Source organism: Medicago truncatula, chromosome 3 (assembly GCF_003473485.1).
Source record: "Medicago truncatula cultivar Jemalong A17 chromosome 3, MtrunA17r5.0-ANR, whole genome shotgun sequence".
NCBI classification, from domain to species: Eukaryota; Viridiplantae; Streptophyta; class Magnoliopsida; order Fabales; family Fabaceae; genus Medicago; species Medicago truncatula.
This window is the reverse complement of record NC_053044.1, coordinates 56,147,389-56,167,955: the sequence shown is the minus strand read 5'-3', so window position 1 is coordinate 56,167,955 and position 20,567 is coordinate 56,147,389. Positions and strand designations below refer to the sequence as shown.

At 31.9% G+C, this 20,567-nt stretch overlaps 1 protein-coding gene across 1 annotated transcript; it reads left to right on the top strand.

Annotated features, from left to right (window-relative positions):
- The first annotated feature begins 15,167 nt into the window (after positions 1-15,167).
- On the top strand, positions 15,168-20,147 carry LOC25490244 (protein WALLS ARE THIN 1). The gene is made up of 6 exons (XM_013606730.3): positions 15,168-15,706; positions 15,829-15,891; positions 16,253-16,369; positions 16,452-16,890; positions 17,565-17,716; positions 19,619-20,147. Exons 1-6 carry the CDS (start codon positions 15,489-15,491, stop codon positions 19,812-19,814), a joined length of 1,185 nt encoding a protein of 394 aa, XP_013462184.1. The 5' UTR covers positions 15,168-15,488; the 3' UTR covers positions 19,815-20,147.
- Positions 20,148-20,567: the final 420 nt, after the last annotated feature.

Sequence of the window (20,567 nt, the reverse complement as noted above, 5' to 3'; positions counted from 1 at the left end):
TTAGTTATTAATGTGTTTATTTAGTGAATTCAATCATAAGAAATTTTATGTAACAGGCCCAAAACTGTTTTTTTTCCAAGCCCAGTAAAATTGATAAAAGCCCAAATAATTTAAAGAAATATTAAATATTATTAAGTAAATAATTAAAAATAATATGGTGGTCAGTGGTGGCAACCGGTGGTCAACCGACCACCTCCCGCGTTGACGACAGTTGGGAACGACAAAATTGAACAATCAAAATGGGAGGAATAAATTTTATGAATATAACTGATAAATTTAAGGACATTCATATGAAAAAAATTTGATGTGAAATTTTAATTGTTCTAAGTCAGTCATGTAGTATAAATTAATTAAGATTGAACATCTAAATATAATTAAGGCAATATTACATTATGGGTCCTTTATCTTATTTATTTGTAACACTTTGGGCCTTTGTCTTTATTTTTTCCAAGCACATATACATCTTTTTTCGCATTTTTTTTATATTAAAAAATACATAATTTTATTTTTAAAAATATATTTTTATTAAAACTGAAAAAAAAATTCAAAAATATGATGAAGATGTAACTAAATCTCTTTCTCTATAGGGGTTTGATTTTTTGATGAAACTAAATCTCTTTCTCTATAGGGGTTTGATTTTTGTGTTTAAAAAGAAGATTTGAGGTGAATATAACATTAATTCATGATATTTGGAGATATATTTGTGTATAAATTTTTTTGATTCAATGAAGATGATGAAGATTCAAAGGAAGAAGATGAAGATGATGAACATCTTCATCATATTTCTGGATTTGTTTCATTTTTAATAAAAAGATATTTTAAAAAATAAAATTATGTATTTTTTTTAATAAAAAAAATGAGAAAAAGGATGTATATGTGCTTTTATAAGAGATAAAAGACCTAAGCGGAAAAAAAATAAAGATAAAGGACCTAAGTGTAACAAATAAATAAGATAAATGATCTCCAATGTAATCATGTCTATAATTAAATAAAAATTAAAAGTTACTTTATGATTATAATTGATTTTTTTTTAGAAAAAAAATTGACTCATTTATGACATTTAATGTTGCCAATGTATATTACATTTTGATTGATTGATATCATAAGAGGGTATTTTACCCTCTAAATAAGAGAGGGTGATCTAGAAAAAACCGTTAAAGAGGGTAATAGAAACAATGCTTACATTCCATGTACACATATTCATTAATAATCCATAAGTTGAATGTTGTTGGATCAAGAGTGCTAACTAATAGGGCAACTCAACTAGCCTCAACTAAAAGATAATACTAAGTTGAAGGTCCTAAATTTAAATCTAGTCTAAGAAATAAATATTAACATAACAAACTAACTACTAACAATTGCAACAAGACTGTCTTTATATACACACACACATATATATTGCAACAAGACTCTCGGTAGCCGTATGGCAAGATTCTATACCGCGTCAACGTCTCTTATGTTACCAGGCTACACAGGGGCCAAAATAGAAAGAATGAGAAAGAGAAGAATTTGTGCTTTTTTAATGCGGTATTTCTAAAGTTTGCGTATTTCACATAGATTATTTCAATATTTAACCTTATTTAATATCTTCTGTTTTTTAGATGTATTTAATATCTTCTTATTTAATCAAAATATTACATTAGTTAAATTAAATAATCATGCCCACTCTTTATTGGTAAAATGTTAAATTATACTTTTGCTACCAATCTAGTCAGAAAAGTTAGTTTGTCACAACGTAACGAACAAGATTAAGACAAACCAAATGATGCAAACACAAGGAGGGTTTCAATACCCGCTCATAAAAGGTGTAGGGATGCTCCGAACATTTTCTCAAAACCACTTTTAAGAAGAGAATTAAATTCCATCCAACAATTGTTCAACTGTCCAAATCTTAGGATTTCCAATAAAATTATGTATATTCCTTAAAAAAATATGTATATAAATATCAATTGAAGATCACACAACTAGATAATTTTAAGCAATTAAAGTTAGTGTTGAAAATAACACGCACACATATCGTAAGGAGATTATTATAAATGAAATGTTGGGTTGAAAGGATTGAGTACTTGTTAGGTGTTACTATTAAAAAATTATAAATAAGTAATGTGTACACGTGAGACTCATTTAAGTAGTAAAAAATGAATGTCTCCATTGTGGATGTTCTAGGGTGAATAAGTGGGATGTTCGGAGTTCAAACTCGAACCCTTGTATATATTATACAATGTCCAGGCTCCATTTCTGGTGGGAGACCTTAATAGGTCTCCTATGATAGGAGACATAGTTTTTTTTTTGTTTTTTTGGTAAAAATGAATATGAACCATTAGATAAGGATTGATCAACCTTTGGATTATAAAAGTCTATAGTCTTACTATATCCTATCAACACTCAATAATTTCTTTTATTTCATCATCATTGTCTCTCTCCTATCATCTCTTGCATTTTTTCTTTTTCTCTCTTGACAATTCAGATCTGCAGCAACCACCAACAAAGGAGCTTGGATCATTGATTGTCTAGTGGCAAGAAACATGCTTGAATGGAGGGGATGTTGAAAAATCTGCACCAAACAATGTGCGATGAAGAAAAATGCTCTCTTTAATTGTTGAAAGAGAGCATTGTTCTTGATTGCAGATGTAATATTTTCTCTTGAGTGTATACAAAAGTGTGAATCTTTTTATTGTTTTGTTCTTTATTGGATATCAAAGATTTGTTCTTGTATTTTTTAATTTATTTATGAAAGTGTGAATCCTTCTTTAAGTTCATGCCATATCTTGGGACTAATTTTTCAGACACATGGACAATTAGTTTAATAAAATGTTAGATTGAACTAGAACAGTGAAGGCCAATATTGGATTTTACATGACTGATAAATGTGCAGTGAATATTATTGATATTGTGGAGGAAAAAAACAGAGGTGAAGAATGAGATTGGAAGGGGTGAATGAACAGTGATCTGAGAGGGATTGGAATGGAAGGACCGATGTTGTGGCTGTCTCATATAACTCAACTAGTGGGAGACAAAAATAATCAAGTGCATTTTGCTTATAGTATAATCTAATATGGGCTTGATGAATCTAATAATTTTAAAAGGTCATGTACCGATAGGAGACCTATTAAGGTCTCTCACCCTAGACAGAGCCACAATGTCCATATAAACTTGGCCAAACTCATGGAAAAACTTTCATGACTTTAATTAGTATCCGAAACTAGCTAGAGGCCAATTTATTATTATTAGTTGATCCGGATTGAAACCTTGCGGTTGCATCTGGTGTCGAATGCATATCCCACTAAATTAAAATTAAAGTAGAGGACACATCAAGTGAAGTTTTGAATGGGAACACTAAGCAAAGAATAAAGAGTTGGTAATAGTCTTTGTGAGGTCACACCACTGACCACTATACGTCTTCAATAGTTGCAAACTTGCAATTCAACTAAGAATCTTCTTTGCAGCTTTAGAAGATTTTTGAGGTATCCTTTGCCCATCAAATTAAGATTCCATTACCATCTTCTCAATGCATGTTAAGCAAAAATATCAACTTCAAGTAGACCTTGCATTGCATGATGGGTGTTGGTGGGTTGTATGTCCCATTTTGGGACCCTTCCACCACCACCAGAGGCACATGAAAGGAAATGGAAAATATCTTATGACTTTTGCACTCCCATGAACGTGGATTCCAAAAGAGGCATGCTAAGACTAAGAGAGGGACGCATATGCATAAAAACGGTTTTGATTGGGATTATACGACATCGTTAGGGACCCAATTGAATTACACAAATCAACAATTTAAAGTTGAGTTGGGGGTTGGATGTAAACAATAGATATTCATATATATATATATATATATATTATAATTTTAAGGTTTTATTAACAAGTGTCTCCGGAACATTTTATAAAATTTCAAAATAAGAGTTTATTTAATAAACGTAAAAAAATTATTATTTTTTCCTTATAATAGTGACCGAAAAGAAAAGTACTTTATAAGAAAGTCAAATTTTCAATTTTCAATTCATTAATAACAAAAGTTATGAATAAAAAAAATTTCCTAAAAAAAGAAGAATTATGAATAGAAAAATTTATAGCATCTAATTGTAGCAAGTTTCAAATTATATTACATGTGTCATGCGACCACGTAGCACCTAGGTTACATTAGTTGTTCTTGAAGATATATATTGCTAGTCACTATAACTAATGCGAGATTAATTGGTTAACGGTTTTGACAACTATTGAGGACAAAGAGTTAGAGTCTATTTGAAACACTTTTCAAAAACTCTTTTTAAGTTTTCAAAAACTTGAAAATTAACAACTTTTTTGCTAAACTATTTTAAAAATTTACAGTTTTGGAAACTGCTTTGAATTTTTTAGTTTTGAGGATTAAAACTAAAATATGTAAAATGATAACTATTGCGATAAGAGAATTTGTATATTTCAAAAACTGGAAACAAAAACTATTTCAAACAGGCTCTAAGAGTGTGGAGACGACTATTCAAACTTATCTGTTACACGTACTTGCGTAGGCCTTATATATTTGGAATAACCTTTTATCTTTTATAATGTATCATGTGCAGTCATATATATAATCAGGTTGTGAAATTTGGACTATTCAATTTTTATAGTTATAAGAGGACAATTTTTATGAGCCATCCTATATATTATCGGATGACTATGATATCTCAAAGCTGTATAAATGCAAGATTCTCTTGGCTGCCGGGAATATCCTATATTTTGTTTTTGGTAGAAAATATCCAAGTTCTTTTTTATATGTAATGCAAGTTAATATTCTTTCAAATTCATCCATCCAATCCAATCCAATACTGATTTATTCATAAAGTCATAGTGTCGAGGAGTTTGCAGAGAATAGAGAGGCGACAAGAAACCAATGCTCTAGGATAATAAGAGAGGAAAACACTACAACTCCACCCAGAATCCTTACGTGTGCAGCCATGGGTGATGATGGAGCGGTGCGGCGGAAGAACGATGACGGTGGCAGAGAGATTGGGTTTCATGTATCATTTTTTTTTTGTTAATTGTAAATATTTTGATATATATAAACCATTATTTACACTTGAATAGAAGGCGAGCGGGCAATAAGTTGCGTCGCTAGACCTTTTTGGATGGCAAAACAAATCTTCGTGAATACAAGATAAATGGATCTAGGAGACATGACATTGCTATGCATGACCTTTTGAACTCTATGTAGAAGGTCAACAACCTCTGGTGCTAGGAAACCAAAAGTGTCAAAAGCAAATGGTATAAAAGCATGTTGATTGTCAGAACACGCTTTCTCATGTTTGGTCAATTTGTTTGACTCAGCTTTTTAGGGCTGCCTGTCCTACAATAAAAGGTCCTACATCTAATCCCACAAGTGGTGAAACCTCAGTCAAGTCTACACAAGCATGTTTTCCACCTACCCATCCGTATACCACAACATCTGCAAGTCTGAGTGTTGATCTTCTATCTAGTGGGTCAGTCAGGAAGTTCACATACGCCTCCTTCTTCACTGATATTCCCGCCCGTCTGAATATATCAAAAATTACATCCCTAACAAAGTCATGTCTGTACTTAAAGTCGGGAAGCTCCTTACAATGAACGACATACTCCCCAAAAGTATCCAAGAACGCCTTACCTCATCAATATGAAATAGTGGAATCATAAGATGGTATCTAAGGATAGTATGATACTCCACTGGTGAGTTTAATATTGAATATATATAAGAAGAGTGACATATATATGTGTTTTTTTAAGGTTCCTGGTGCACCCTTGATTGGACTTAGTATGAATTGACTATTTGTATCAAACTTCTTTGGTGTAATCATGATTCAATTCGTGTTTTTTTGGTTGGCAGTGGCGGTGCAACTATAGAATGGAGAAGACTCACACTTAAGTGAAAAATTCTTGAGTTTAAATATAAGTGGTTAGTTTTTTGTTTTGATTATAAATGAGTTAAATGTTTAATATATATATATATATATATATATATATATATATATATATAATTGAATTGACTTACCATGCATTAATATTATAAACCATTATTGCAATATATGAGTTAAATGTTTCATTTTCGTCTCTTTATGCATCTACCTCCAAAAATTAAGCAACATTAATAGTATAATTTATCATTTTCGGTTTTTCTTTTTATGTAGTATGTATACCATTGTTGATGGGATACAAAGTACAAACCATTCCTTTGGTAAAGTAATGTTTTCATTCAAGCGTTGACTGACCCACACAGAGATGACCAATCAAGTCTGAAAATGAGAGATAGCAGGTCTCATTCTATGATTAATGATTTACATATGTATACCCTATTGTAAAGGCATGTAAGCTATATGCTATATTGCTAACTATTGAGGTATACCATTCACTCAAGAGTATTAATCCAAGAGGCTCAACTTTTGCATGCAGGGGTCCAAAAGCTTGTCTTACAATTTTTTAGTTCAAGCATTATTTGCATATTGTTAAGAGATATATAATCCCCATATTGAGAATGACTCAACATGAAAGACCAATATTGACCGAAAAACTGAAGTGCACATGCTGAAATTAAAGTGGGGGAACCATAATGAATGCAACCGTGAAAAGAATATAATTAGGTTCTGGGATATTATTTCAACGGGTATTGATTTTATTCTATCTCCGATTCCTTCTTTTTCAATATTTTAATTATAACTGCTTATTAGCCCTGTGCCATGCAAACTTTTTTTTTTTTTTTGTTAAGAGGGAGGTTATTGGCAACATTCTCTCACAAATAAAAGATTATCCCATATAAAGAATATGAGAATCAAGGTAGCCAAAATCGAGATCTTAAGCAAGATCGTAAATTGGAGGATCGTAACATGAATCGTAAGATCCTACCAAATTTAAAAATCGACATATATATATATGCCAATAAATTCATGTGTATGCATAAAAAAACATTTCAGAACACTTTAATTACTTGATTTGTTAAAAAAAAAAAACACCTTAATTACTTGATGGAAAACAAATAAATTATTTTCTTTTAGGGTACCTTATTAATTAAAAATAATATAAACAAATATTTTCTTTAATTATTAATTTTTTATGGGAATTTTATTGTGTTTATGTGTATGGATTTTTTAAATTATTTTATTGTTTTTAAATTATTTTATTAATTATTAACTTTTTGAAAAAATTATTAGCTATTAATTATTGAAAACAAAAAATAAAGCAAGTTGTAAAAGAAGTACAATAAAGAGCACTGATAGGTATACCACCTTACGTGACAATACCTCTTTCTACACCCTTTAATTTAATTTAAAATAATAGAAACTCAACTCTCTCTCTCTCTCTCTCTCTCTCTCTCTCTCTCTCTCTCTCTCACATCTGTTGTCACACCCAATTCACTTATCTCTCCCATTCACTGTCCACACTTTTCCTTCATTCACCTTCATCGGCCGCCGCCGCCGCCCACCACCATATATCTTCACTGTATTTTCACAATTTATGTTCCTTTTAATTTCTCTCTTCTCTCATCTCTCTGTGTGTGATCCTCTCATCTCCCTCCTCCACCTCCGACCACCACCATCATCATCAACAACGACAGTTTTGTAATAACTAGAAAAATGAGTGATAGTTTGTAAGTTGGACATAGTTGTGTGGATAAGACAAAAATTGACCTCAACGAAGAAAAAAAAAAAAGGAAAGAAAAAGGGGAAAAATTATCTCTTCTTCTTCTCTGTCGAGAGAAGTTTTCTTCTCCTCCCCAACCATTACTAGTTCTCAAATTTATTCATGATTGAAGCTTTGCATGTGTTACTTTCTTCTCAATTTCATCAATAGAGACTAAATGTAACCATGGTGGATTGAAAACCAAAACCGACAACACTTAGAGAACCGAGGGAGAAGAGAGAAAGAGATATCAGATCAGGCCATAGGGAGAGAAAGAGAGAAATGAAGGGTTTTGAGGGTGGTGGTGGCTGGAGGGCATGGTGGTGGTGAGGTGATTGTGAAGGACATGTGTTCTCCGAGAGAGAAGAGAGTTGAGGATGAAAGAGAGTTGGTTGATGAGAGGAAATGACCAAAATAGTCCTAGTGAGTAGTGCACAAAGAGGGTGTATATTGGAGGTGTACCAAAAATTGTGTCTATGAATAATTTTCCTAGAATAAAAGCCTGTAACAAGAAAAACAAAAACCAAACATAAAAAAAAAAAACCTCAGCGTGTGACAAAAACAAAAGAAGCAAAACGACAAAAAAAATGAAAAAGAAAAAGGAAACGTCAGTGCATGTGCCTTTCACGTGTTGTATTTTAGGGATTCAGTAATCACAGCGTTGTTTTAAGAAAACGGGTTGTGGATCCAACCCGTGAACAACATCTCTGCACAACATGAACAGAAGCGGCCGAAGAATCGTACGATTTCACGATCTTCTGCGGCGATTCTTACCACGTCCATCAGATTACGATCCAGCACGCCAAGGGATGACAAGATCGCAAAATCGTACGATTCTACGAGTTGGATCGTGATTTTGACTACCTTGATGAGAACCCATAAATATGTAGAGAGTTTGTATTCCATAATCTAGTCAACAATTTGGTTTATCCGTCTCACCAGTAATTGTTTCATCTAGGATCAAATTCATGTTTACTAGGACAATTTTTTGTGGAGTTCATTAACCACTTCTGACTAATTGCTTGGTTACAAACTTTCAAATAAATCAACATATTCGTGCAACTTACGGTCATTAATTATTATGTGTTTCATAAAACATTATTATTACATGCTGTACTATAATAGTAATTAAATTCATTGCATGCTGCACCACTTTCATTATAAAGTTGGTATGAATATTATTAGAGATATAGTTTAGCTTCAAGTAGTATTAGTCCTAGAGTAGTATATATAGTTGTAACCACCCCATTAGTGGGTTAACTCACTCATTTTGTAATATCACTCATTAATATCAATACAAGTTTCATAGCTTTTCTCTCCTTCATCCTTAGATATCATGTTTCCTAACATGGTATCAGAGCAAATCTGGTATCCACCTTGAAGGATATTTTCCGCTGCATTTTCTTGAGAAAATAAATTTTTTTAAAATTCATTTTTTTCTCGTTCCATTTTTCTTTCTCACTTCATTTTCTCTTCCTTTTCCACCGATTGCGATTCAGTATAACCGTTTTAATCTTTTCTTGGTTCAATTTCGTTTTTCTTCCTCCACTGCTATTTTCCTCTTTCATTTTCTCGAGAAAATTTTAATTTTCTCCCTTTCATTTTCTTTCTCTCGTTCCAATTTTCCTTTTCTAATTTCATACTCTGTTTTCTCTAATAATCTCATTGTTTCCAGTTCCTTTTCCTTCTTAATCGATTTCATTTTTTGATTGAATCGATCATTCTTATTTCTATTTCCGTCTTATTTCTATTTCCGTTTTGATTTTGATACCTCTCTTTCATTCTTCAATTTCTTGATTCGGATGCACTTTTAATTCAGTTTCATGTTCAATTCGACATACTTGTTCGAATCAATCGAAATTTCCAGTTTCAGAATATCACGATTCCATGATTTCATTTGTTCCTATTCTTGCAGATATAATTAAGTAATACCTAATTAACTCGAAATTATAATTTATTAATAGTAAAGGCATAAAAACGTAAGTAATCTATTTCTTTGAATGAAAAAAAAAAACAGCGGGACCCTGAATTAAGACATTACAAACGGAAAATAAAATGGGATTAGGTGGTGATGGAACTGTACTCCGGTATGATAAAATCTATGTTGAAAAGATGTTAATTTCTTGTATTGATTTGAAATTAACGTATGATCGATGTTATTTGTCGGGTAAATGATTTACATTCTGACGTGAAAATTGAAGTGGGCAAATTAGATGCTCACACTTTGACATGATCAACAAAGGGCGGGGACTGTTTCCCCTAAAGACTAAGCGTGTGTTTGGTTATGCAGTGAAAGAAATTGATTTTGGTTGAATTGATTTTATAGAAGTGATTTTGATTAAAAGTGAGGTTAATGAAAAGTGATTTGTGTTTGGATACTTTTACAATAAAAGTGATTTGTATGAAATATGTTGTTTAGATATTTTGTGTCAAAATTGCTTTTGGTTGTGTAAATGATCAAAATGGGTGTATTTGAAATTTTACAAATTTAATTTACAACTTTAGTTTTTTTTTTAAAAGGTCTTTGGCTAGTTATTTAATTTTATGTTTCATCATTAAATTTAATACAATTGTGTAAGGATTATTAAAAAAACTTTATACGATAAAAAGATTATCAGAAAAATCATCCGTAATTAACTACTAAGATTCATATTATTATTTTATAAAATTAAAAAATTATTGGGCTTTAAGGAAGGTTTTCAGATAGGCCTTAGTGGAACAAGAAAACAACGCGTCACCAAAAACACCGTTTCTTTCCAATAACAGTGTCTTCTTCAACCTCTGTCCTTGAAAATTCTGCAACACAAAAATAGTACCTTCACAAAAAAAAAAAAAAAAAAAATCACGCACACCAGCAATAAGATGGAGTAGCGGGTTTCTCAGGTAGGTGAAATGATTTGTCAAATTTAAAAAGGTATATGAAAGAAACTGATGAGATTCAGGGGTAAAAGAGACAATTGGATGATATGTACTTCTGCGGTGGAAAGAATCGATTTCAAGAAGCTAGAGAGAGCAGCTTCTTTAAAAATCGATTCTGAAGGGGAAAACGTGCGACGGCGGTGAAGTGTTGGTGGAGAACCAAACACTTCGGAATCGCGTTTGAGGGGTAGGACGCGCGTTTGTCCATTCACACGGCATAACCAAATAGGGACTAAGCAAAAATGGTTAATTTTTAAAAAAAAAATAAAATTCTTCCAAATGTTTTAGGTGTGTTTGATCGTAAAAAGAAAGCAAGAAGAACTAAAAACAAAAATACATAATTTTGTATTGTTTCACAATGCATTTTTTAATTATCAATGGTTGTCAAATAAGTTGTCATAAAATTATTTGTTCAAATAATACTCCTCTATTTCATAATAAACGACCATTTTATCCGAGAGTTGCGAGTAAGTGAGAAATTCAAAACTCATCCCGGCTCCTGTATATTTTAATGTATTGTCTTACCACCTGCATTTAAGATTAAATTGAATATATGGAGGAGGAGGAGGAGAGAAGAAGAAGAAGAAGAAACATAAAATAATCTATTTTTCTGAAACAAGTTGATAATCCCGGCATCGGCTAGTTATCAAGTTGGTTTTTTTTTTAAAACCTACTTTTTTGTTTTTGTTTTGTTAATCCACGTAAAATATGAAGTATTGTTGTTAAGCCAGTCATAAAACAGATACATCAACATTTTTTAACCAATAAATAAATGTTTTAAAAGTTACAGGATCGAAACCGAATAAAAAAAATTAATTTATTAAAATAAAATAAAAAGGTAAAGGATCATTAGAAGTTTTTCCCCCTTCTTTTGAAAAAAACATTCCTCCTGAATTGATCCATGCATGATAGCATTAGTAGTGGTTTGTCTAGTCATGTGATTTATTTGTCATGGAATGTGTGTAATGAAGATTTCAATAGAAGGTAGTGATTCTTTCAAAAAAAAAAAAAAATTAGAAGGTAGTGATTGTCATTTTGCTTTTTGGACATGGCCAGGCTATATGGAGTTGGTTCTTAATTAGTAGGTTTTGTTTGTTGGCTTTTTTCTAGTTTTTTGTTTTGATGTTGCATGGTTTTTGTGATTGCCCTGTTTCTGGTTATATGTTTGTACTTAGAAAGTTTTACCGTCTTTGTTAATATATACCATTTTTGTTTTTTAAAAAAAAAAATGTTTTATTTAGGGCACTTACATGCATACCTTGGGCTCATCTCATTCTTATATGCTTTAATTTGTCAAAATATAATTTTTAATTCACGTATATTATTTTTTATAAAAAAATAAATTAAAACCATTATTTCAATTGTACTCTTAATGTTAATTTAATTTTGAATTATCTACACATTTTGATAACACAGTTGATAAATCATTGAAGTTCTAGGAAAAACATGATTTGAATGTCTAAACTCAATAACAATAGTAGTAGTCCGTACTATTTATTTTATTTTTTAAAATTGGACTTAACTCATCCATATAAAATTTGCTCGTTTGAAGGATTATCTCCACTTATAAAAAGTTGTTCATATAATTTTTTAACAAATGTGAGGCTATTTAACACACACATTCACACACAATACTACCAGATTTAATGCATGGATGTAAATGGTCAATAACCCGACAACAAAAACCTTATAACATTCCTTCAAAAAAACCTTATAACATATAGGTCAATGGATCTTACGGGAGGTTTTGATACCACCATCGATGTTAGGCAATTGTTGTGCAAGGAGTGAATTCAAAATAAAGTAGGTTGTATCTCCTCCGAGGATTGTGCAAAGAATTTCTTCTTTCATATTTACAAGGAGGCATGAGGTGAGCAATCCATCATTAAATATCCAGTGCACTACATTTGGATATTTTATTTTGGTTACGGATGAATCAGTGATCTCATGATCTGATTTGAAAATGCTAGTAATATAATGTTCAAAGCCCAAGCTTCTAATATATGAATATTGTAATTTGTAAAATTGAATATTGTTAAAAATGAATTTAATGTGAAATGATTTATTTTTTAATATACGAGTGTAATTTAATATGAACTATATTTATATTCATAAGTAGTCTACCATAAATTAATATTTAAAAATCCACTTTATTAGGAATAGGTTAACTGGTGGTTGGAGTTAAGCTGTTTTGTGGTGTTTGCTTTTGTTTCTTTGTAAATTTCGTACTTTGTTTCATTTGTTAAAGGTTTTTATTCCTTTGCACACCTTGTGCTAGGAAGACCTTTATTGTGGTAATATATTTCATTTTAGCTTCTTCAAAAAAAAAAAAATTAAAAATCCAACAATCACTTATGTCGTTGTTTGGTAGTTAATGTTAATGGTCTTCATCTTTTTTACAATTGAAATAATGATTTAACTTATACGAGTTTCATAAAAACAATTAAAAATAAATATGTATCTCATATTAAACTGACATTAATCAAGTCACACATTTTTCTTAGATGTCCTTTTTTAGGCCAGGTGGGGGGGAAAAAGGAGAGGTTTGGTTTCTTATTAATCTGGCAAACTGTTGTGTGGTCCTTGTAGAGATTCCGAACGCTCACATCTTTTTGGGGAAAGAGCGGTTTGTGCTCACATCTATTTGGAGAAGGAGACATATATTCATTAGTTGGTGGATATGGTTAAAAATTCACCTCTTAGAAGTGGTTTTTCGAAAAACATTATGGTCACACTTGTTCCTTCTATGAGCGGAATCATGAACTCATTTTGTGGTGGCACCATTAGAGACTTGTGACGGATTTGTCTTCGGGTTGATTGATTGAGGGGTTATGTTGCTAGTTTTCCTCTTGTTCGGTTGTGGTTGAGTATTTGTAATAAGAGTTTAGATGGTGTTTTAATTTTCGTTCGTGTTTTTATGTGGGAGGGATTATTTCATTTTATTATTGTCTTTCTTGAGTACTTCTTATACTTCAATTTATATAATTGGTTGTAATCTTCCAAAGAAATTTCTCCTTTTTATTTTTAGGGTTAATTAAGTTTTTAATCATATAAATATTCAAAGTTTTGTTAATACGAGAACATGTCTTGAATATAGTTTTGTGTAAAAAGTTGATTGGACACTAGATTTAAAGGTTAAAATCAACGGGAGAGTACAAAAGCTATCAAATTTTAGTTTGAAACTATAATCGATTCTTTGTAAAAAAAAAAAAAAAAAAACTATAATCAATTCTAAAACCAAAATCAACACTATTTAAAAATATTCAAACATATCAAAATCATTTCCACTAAAACAACTTTGACTCCCTTAAAATTAAAACCAAACAGACACACCATGAGAGTGTGATATGTAGTTTCCAGAATGTGAAGAAAGAGGAATACAATAGGAGGAGGAGTGAAACGAATGATAACAAGAGGAGGAGGTGTGTGTGAGTGAAGATTCTCTCGTGCACACAAAATCTTAATTTTAGCTGTCAGCTTTGTGTACTTATTTATTTATTCGTGGAAACGCAATTAAGACTCCAACTGGCTTGGTCTGGGTGGTATCCGACCGGTTCATGCAGGCCGGGTCTGACCCACAAACTTAATCTGCTTCAACCAGCTTCTTTCTCACATAATTCAATTATTACTCTCTTGTTACAAATAAAACCTAGCATATACCATGACTTCAATTTTATGTTTCAAAATTATCAAATGAAGCTAATTAAGCTAGATATCGTCAAGTTCTCAATTTCTTTTCAGTTTTATATAAATTAATGTTAAAATAGGGTGAGAGGGACATGATGTCTGTTAAAAAGCAAGAAGCATAGGTTCATCTTGCAACCAGTCCGCATATTATGCCTACTTTAGAAGTGGTACACTTCATTAATTTCCTTTAATCCATTAATTTGATTATAAATCAAGTGCCCACTGCCAAATTTGATTATAAATTTCTGCACGCAGTATGTATATATATATTGGTACGGCTGTGTGTATTTTTATAATGTAAGTACCACTAAAAGAAGCTAGCACAAAGCTATACTATTGTTAGAAATCCTTCATGATCATATTTTAAATAAACAAGTATATCCCAACCTAGACTAATACACTTATAAGAATTCAACTCAACCTTAATTATTTATGAAAATTTATTTCCTTCACTTAGTGATTGTGCTAATGAAGCAAGAAAACATATGACCTAAGGTTGACACTCGACCCAAGCAAAGATATGTCGTTGAAACCCCTTTAAGAGAAAGCCTTCGTAAAGCCCGCTAGCGCACTTGACTTGAAGTTTCGTGCATCCTCTTATTGCGAGAGGGGTAACATAATAGTTTTAGTCAGATCGTATAGTCTTTTTTAGTTGATGCGCCGCTTATGCGAGGCCGTACGAAAAACCTTTTTTTGAATTTTGAAGTTCCCTCAACTCCAACTAGTTCAAGAACCCAACTTATCTACACTTTTTTATGTATAAAGAAAAGAGTGGGCCAGGTAGAGTTAAGGGTTGATTATTGATATGTATGATAACGCATGGCATGGGGTATATATCCAGCACTCCACTCGTGTGCGCTATCTATCAATGGCGGCTTGGCCCTCTTGTTCTAATATCATCATTAATGGCGTGTCAAACCCTGTTATGATCTCTTTGAATTACTTTCTTTATGACTCGCTCTATGATATTAATTAATTTAAATTTATATATCAAAGGTTTTTAAGTGCGGTGGAGGTTGTCTTGTCAGCAAAGGAGGGTGTGGAATGAATATCAAAGAAGAATGTGGAAGACAAAGCAGAAACATTTGAATGCTACCAACAGTTGACAAAACGTCTTTTTATGGTCATTGTGGGGTCATACTTTCCCCTCTTCACTATATTTATACCCTTACTCTTCCACCACCTCTTCACATCACTTCCTCTCCCTTCTTAATAATCTTATCTTAGAATAACAAGACTAGCTCCATAGTACAGTAATGGCTGATTCAGGTGGATCTTCGGGGAGAATGTGGTGCTCCATACCAGAACGGTTTCAGCTGCATGCGGCCATGTTGGCCCTGCAGTTTGGATATGCTGGTTTCCATGTCGTCTCAAGAGCTGCCCTTAACATGGGTGTTAGCAAACTTGTTTTCCCAGTTTACCGCAATATTATTGCTTTTCTTCTCCTCCTTCCTTTTGCCTACTTCTTGGAAAAGTTAGTCCTAGTGTTATCTTCACTAATTAACATAAAAGTTTAGTGGTGCACATAACATAAGTTTACAATATGTTAATTGCAAATTTGAATAGTTTCCATTTTTTATTTTTATTCTTGTTCAGGAAGGAGAGGCCAGCTATTACTTTCAACTTTCTCTTGCAGTTCTTTGGTCTTGCCCTTGTCGGGTATGCAAATTTTCTTTTCCCACTCATAACCTACAAATCATTAGTTAGTTAATTTAAAGTAAAATAAGAAGAAAAATCGATGGAAATCATGGTTTTAAATTGTGTTTGTGGTTATACCGTGAAACTATTATATTGTTAGAAAATGTGGCAGATATAATCAAAATTTATATTGTGGTTGCGATGTCATTGCTAAGTCCTCAAAATCGTTTATATTAAGTTGCAAACCGCAATTTGAAACCAGAAATATTAGTATTAGTATTAGTATATTAAAAGAAAGAATTGAGAACCCTAGTAATGAAGCTATTAATTAAGTACATAATTAATACGGTAATATAGTTAAGATAAATTTTGCATTACACAGGATTACAGCCAACCAGGGTTTCTATTTGCTTGGCTTGGACAACACATCTCCAACCTTTGCATCAGCTATACAGAATTCTGTACCAGCCATTACATTTGTCATGGCAGTCATACTCAGGTAAATAAGCTAGCTAGCTAGCTAGCTAGCCCTTAATTTAATTTTAATTCAGTTTGTTAATAATTAGTCGTTAAAATTTCAGAATAGAAAAGGTGCGGTTGAACAGAAAGGATGGAATAGGAAAGGTGGCAGGAACATTGTTTTGTGTTGCAGGAGCATCAGTAATTACACTATACAAAGGTCCAACAATATACAGTCCAGTTCCACCTCTAAACAGCATTATTATTAATGGTGGCAGTGAGTCAATCTCAATTTCATCATCATCACTGGGATTGGGAGATGCAAAAGGAAAAAACTGGACCCTTGGATGTTTGTACCTTATAGGACATTGTTTGTCATGGTCTGGTTGGCTGGTGTTGCAAGCACCTGTCCTTAAGAAGTATCCGGCTCGCCTCTCTGTCACTTCCTATACATGTTTCTTTGGACTTATCCAATTTCTCATTATTGCTTTGATCCTTGAAAGAGATGCTCAGGCTTGGATTTTCCAATCTGGTGGAGAAGTTTTTACTATTTTGTACGCGGTTAGTATAAACAATTTAATATGGCATATGTCACGTAATTTTTATAGTAATGATTTGCGGTGTTTCTCTTTTTACAAAATCAAACATGTGTCCGGAAATATATTATTTTGCAGTGTTTGTTTCCGCATCAAGTCCTTGATCACCGTATGTTTATCACAACTTGTAGCGTCGTTCAGACGTAGTTCCAAACACCCATTTAGCTCAAAATTAATTTCACTCACCTTATGCTTTTTGATGTTTGGAAAACTTTACAGAAAGATGTTTGAGAAAAGTTTACAGTTAAAGTAAAGAGTATAAGAAATATTATATATTATAGTTATATTGATTTTATCTTAGAGTGATACATCAAAATTTCCATCTTAACAAAGCTGGCCATGCACTTTGTAGTCTTTTTTTTTTTTATCAGAAGGAAAAAATGCAATATCTAGCTAGCATAATAAAAGCTATACAATAAAGAATTTCTCTAAAGTTGTATGTGCATGCTTTTGAGATATGATATGTATTATGAAAGTTGTTAACAATAATGTTCTAAAGATAAAATGGTAGGTCATATATGTCTAGTGTGTGCGCGTGTGTTGATAATAATGAATGAAAGAGAGATATTAAAGTTTAATATATACTCCTATGTACTACTAATATACATTAATCTTTTTTAATATACAATGATATTGCAGGGAGTAGTGGCATCAGGAATTGCATTCGCTGTACAGATATGGTGCATTGATAGAGGAGGTCCAGTTTTCGTTGCGGTGTATCAACCTGTTCAAACTCTTGTTGTTGCTATTATGGCTTCCCTTGCTTTAGGAGAAGAGTTCTATTTGGGAGGGTTAGTCCTAGCTAGCTACCTTACCTTTTTCATTCATTTTCCCTCTTTTTGCTTTATTTTTAATCAGTTGTTCACCAGTCACCTTTAATTTCATCACATACATACATATATATATATATATATATATATCGTTATCTACTTTTCTTCAACTCTTAATAACACGATAATGTATGTATTCTTGATAACTTTGACGATGGTCCACACATTTTATTTTATTATAAATAAAACTAATTAATAATCCAACGGATGAATGATCGCCATTTTGAAAACGACAAATGAATTTCATTAAAACAACTAATAAACTAGAGCTAAGGTACTATTGGGTTGGGACCTTTAGAACTTAGGTGAGAGCTGACTCAACCAACTAAGAAAGGCTAGCTATTATTACAAGCACTATTGGAAGAAAGAAAAATAAACGCATAACAGAAAATTAGAGATAATTAAAAAAGATATAAATTAATTTTTAATTATGTCTTTATGAAGAGCCCCTAATATGGATCTTAATTTTAAAGGATCATTTATGGACCTCATTAGTTAACCTGCTATTGCCCGCCTCTCCACTATTTTTTTATTTAATTTTTTGTAAACCATTGGATTTTGAGTGGAATTGTTCTCAATCTTTAGTCTCTCTGGTCTTAATCTCAAAGCCGGATGGATATCCATTTGTGGAATTATTCTTACCTTCGGAAACACCACCTGTTTCTTCCATTCTCGTGGGTCTCTCTCTCTCCTTATGCTTCCATCATGTTAATTAACTCATCATCTGTTATTAATTACATAAAGAAGTTCCATATATGAGATAGATTGACTCATCATCTGTTGTCTCTCCTTTTATGTAATTAACATGTGAGACTTTCATTTCTTTCTCACTGTGTATATTTTGATTTTTATTTGTTTCTATGAAAGCACTTACATTCTGTTGGTAATTTTCAACATCAAATACAACCACCATCACACCACACTTGTGTTTTAACTCCTTCCATTCACCCCCAAGCTTCAAAATTTCAATCACAACTACACAAACTACAACCACCCTAAATCAAATATTTTCTCCTTTTTTCCAATTTTTGCTTGAAGGCATTCAATTGACAAACAATTATTTTACTCTGGTTTTCTCTTTATCTAAACAATGTTTGAACTAATCACAAAATAAAAAGCAACAAAAACAAAAAGAAACTTTATTGTCAAAAAACGATAAGCATGTTATGTATAATAAAAATGTGAAAGAAGAGAGTACAGGGATCTGCCAGGAAAAAAACTTGAAAAGTATTGGGGAAGTGGATGCAACCATAGATGCTATGCTGGAGAAATGGAAAAGGAGATGTCATTAACGTTTCACCATTAAACCCAATAAAAGAAGTAAAAAACACCAAAAAAGAGTTGACTGAATATAGTAGGTAAACTAATGAGGTCCACCAATGGTACCCATAAAATTAAGGTCCATATTAGGAGCTCCCGTCTTTATGTGTTAGAATCATTAAAATTAGAAATCATTTTAATTTTATTTTTATTTTTTCTACAATTCAACTTTTCACATGTGAAACTAGAATGAACAATTTTTTTTAAGAGAAATGATATTTGTACAATCACTTTATGATAATTTTTTGACAACTTTCTCTCACATACTCACATTATACTCTTATTCTCTCTCTTACTTTTTCACTCTGCATTATTTTTGACCAATGAAAATAGAGAAAAAAGAGATTGTCACAAAAATTGTTTCAAATAGATGTTTAAATATCACTACTCTTTTTTTTAATGATTCCATGTTCCATAGGATCAAAAAAAGTTAAAAGAATCACTTTTTTTTCTTTCTTTATACCCATCTTTATTAGAAAATAAAAAGAAATGGAAACCTTGTAAATAACTTTATGAATGGATGCCACATTTGTGATGTTACAGGATCATTGGAGCAGTGTTAATCATTGTGGGGTTATACCTAGTCTTGTGGGGTAAAAATGAAGAAAAGAAATTTGCAAGGGAGCTGGCAGCAATCACTTCCACTCCGGAGCATAGTAACATAATCAGGTCCTCAAGCCATCATGCCAAAACATCACTTTCTCAACCTCTTCTCCCTTCATCAACGGAAAATGTTTGATCAAGAAAACTCTAACTTGAAACTGGCTCAGCATTATCTCGAAAAGATATATAAAAAAAAAAAAAAAAAAAAAAAGGAAATCAAAGAAAAATGAAGAAAATGCTACCACGGCCAGATATACATTACTACTACTTTATGTCAGGAAGCTTGTGTGTTTATGAATGGGTTTGCTTTTGGTTAATTCAAAGTGCTTTCTTACTGGGATAACATGTAGAATGAGGTTTTTTATGGGAATGATTGCAACGATAGATGTCAATTAAATTTGGGCTTAGAGCCTGAAATCCCATTATGCCTAAATGTTAATTAAATGGTTTGATTTACAAAAGGATATTATTTTGGTTTTGATAGACAAAATTTATTAGGGTAGAGCATATATAAGGGGGATACTCTAAACCATTAAATCGAAAAGATTAAGAGTTCATACAATCTAATATGGGCATATTGCTATCCAAAACTATAATAATTTTATTTTCTTTTAGGCTTTGCCCTCTCTTGTACCAAAAAAAAATAATCTAAAATTTAATACTTTGAATCAAACTTTAATCACCTTCTAATCAAATATGTATTATCATGCTCCCTTCTCCGAGAATCGATTAAAATCAAGGATATTTGCCTGATAGCCAATCCTCAAATGAAATTTAGCTAAAGGAGTATTACAATTAGATAATAATATACACCGATGAATACAAACAATGCCATTGCGAAGTAACCATATAGAGCAAAGGTATTAAGAAACTATTACTTACGAATTGG

What these genes read in the sequence shown, in the direction of transcription:
- LOC25490244 (XM_013606730.3), top strand. Translation starts at nt 15,489, where the DNA reads ATGGCTGATTCAGGTGGATCTTCGGGGAGAATGTGGTGCTCCATACCA. An exon ending in TTTGGTCTTGCCCTTGTCGG is followed by an intron (nt 15,892 to 16,252) that starts GTATGCAAATTT and finishes TGCATTACACAG; the next exon opens with GATTACAGCCAACCAGGGTT. An exon ending in GTCATGGCAGTCATACTCAG is followed by an intron (nt 16,370 to 16,451) that starts GTAAATAAGCTA and finishes TTAAAATTTCAG; the next exon opens with AATAGAAAAGGTGCGGTTGA.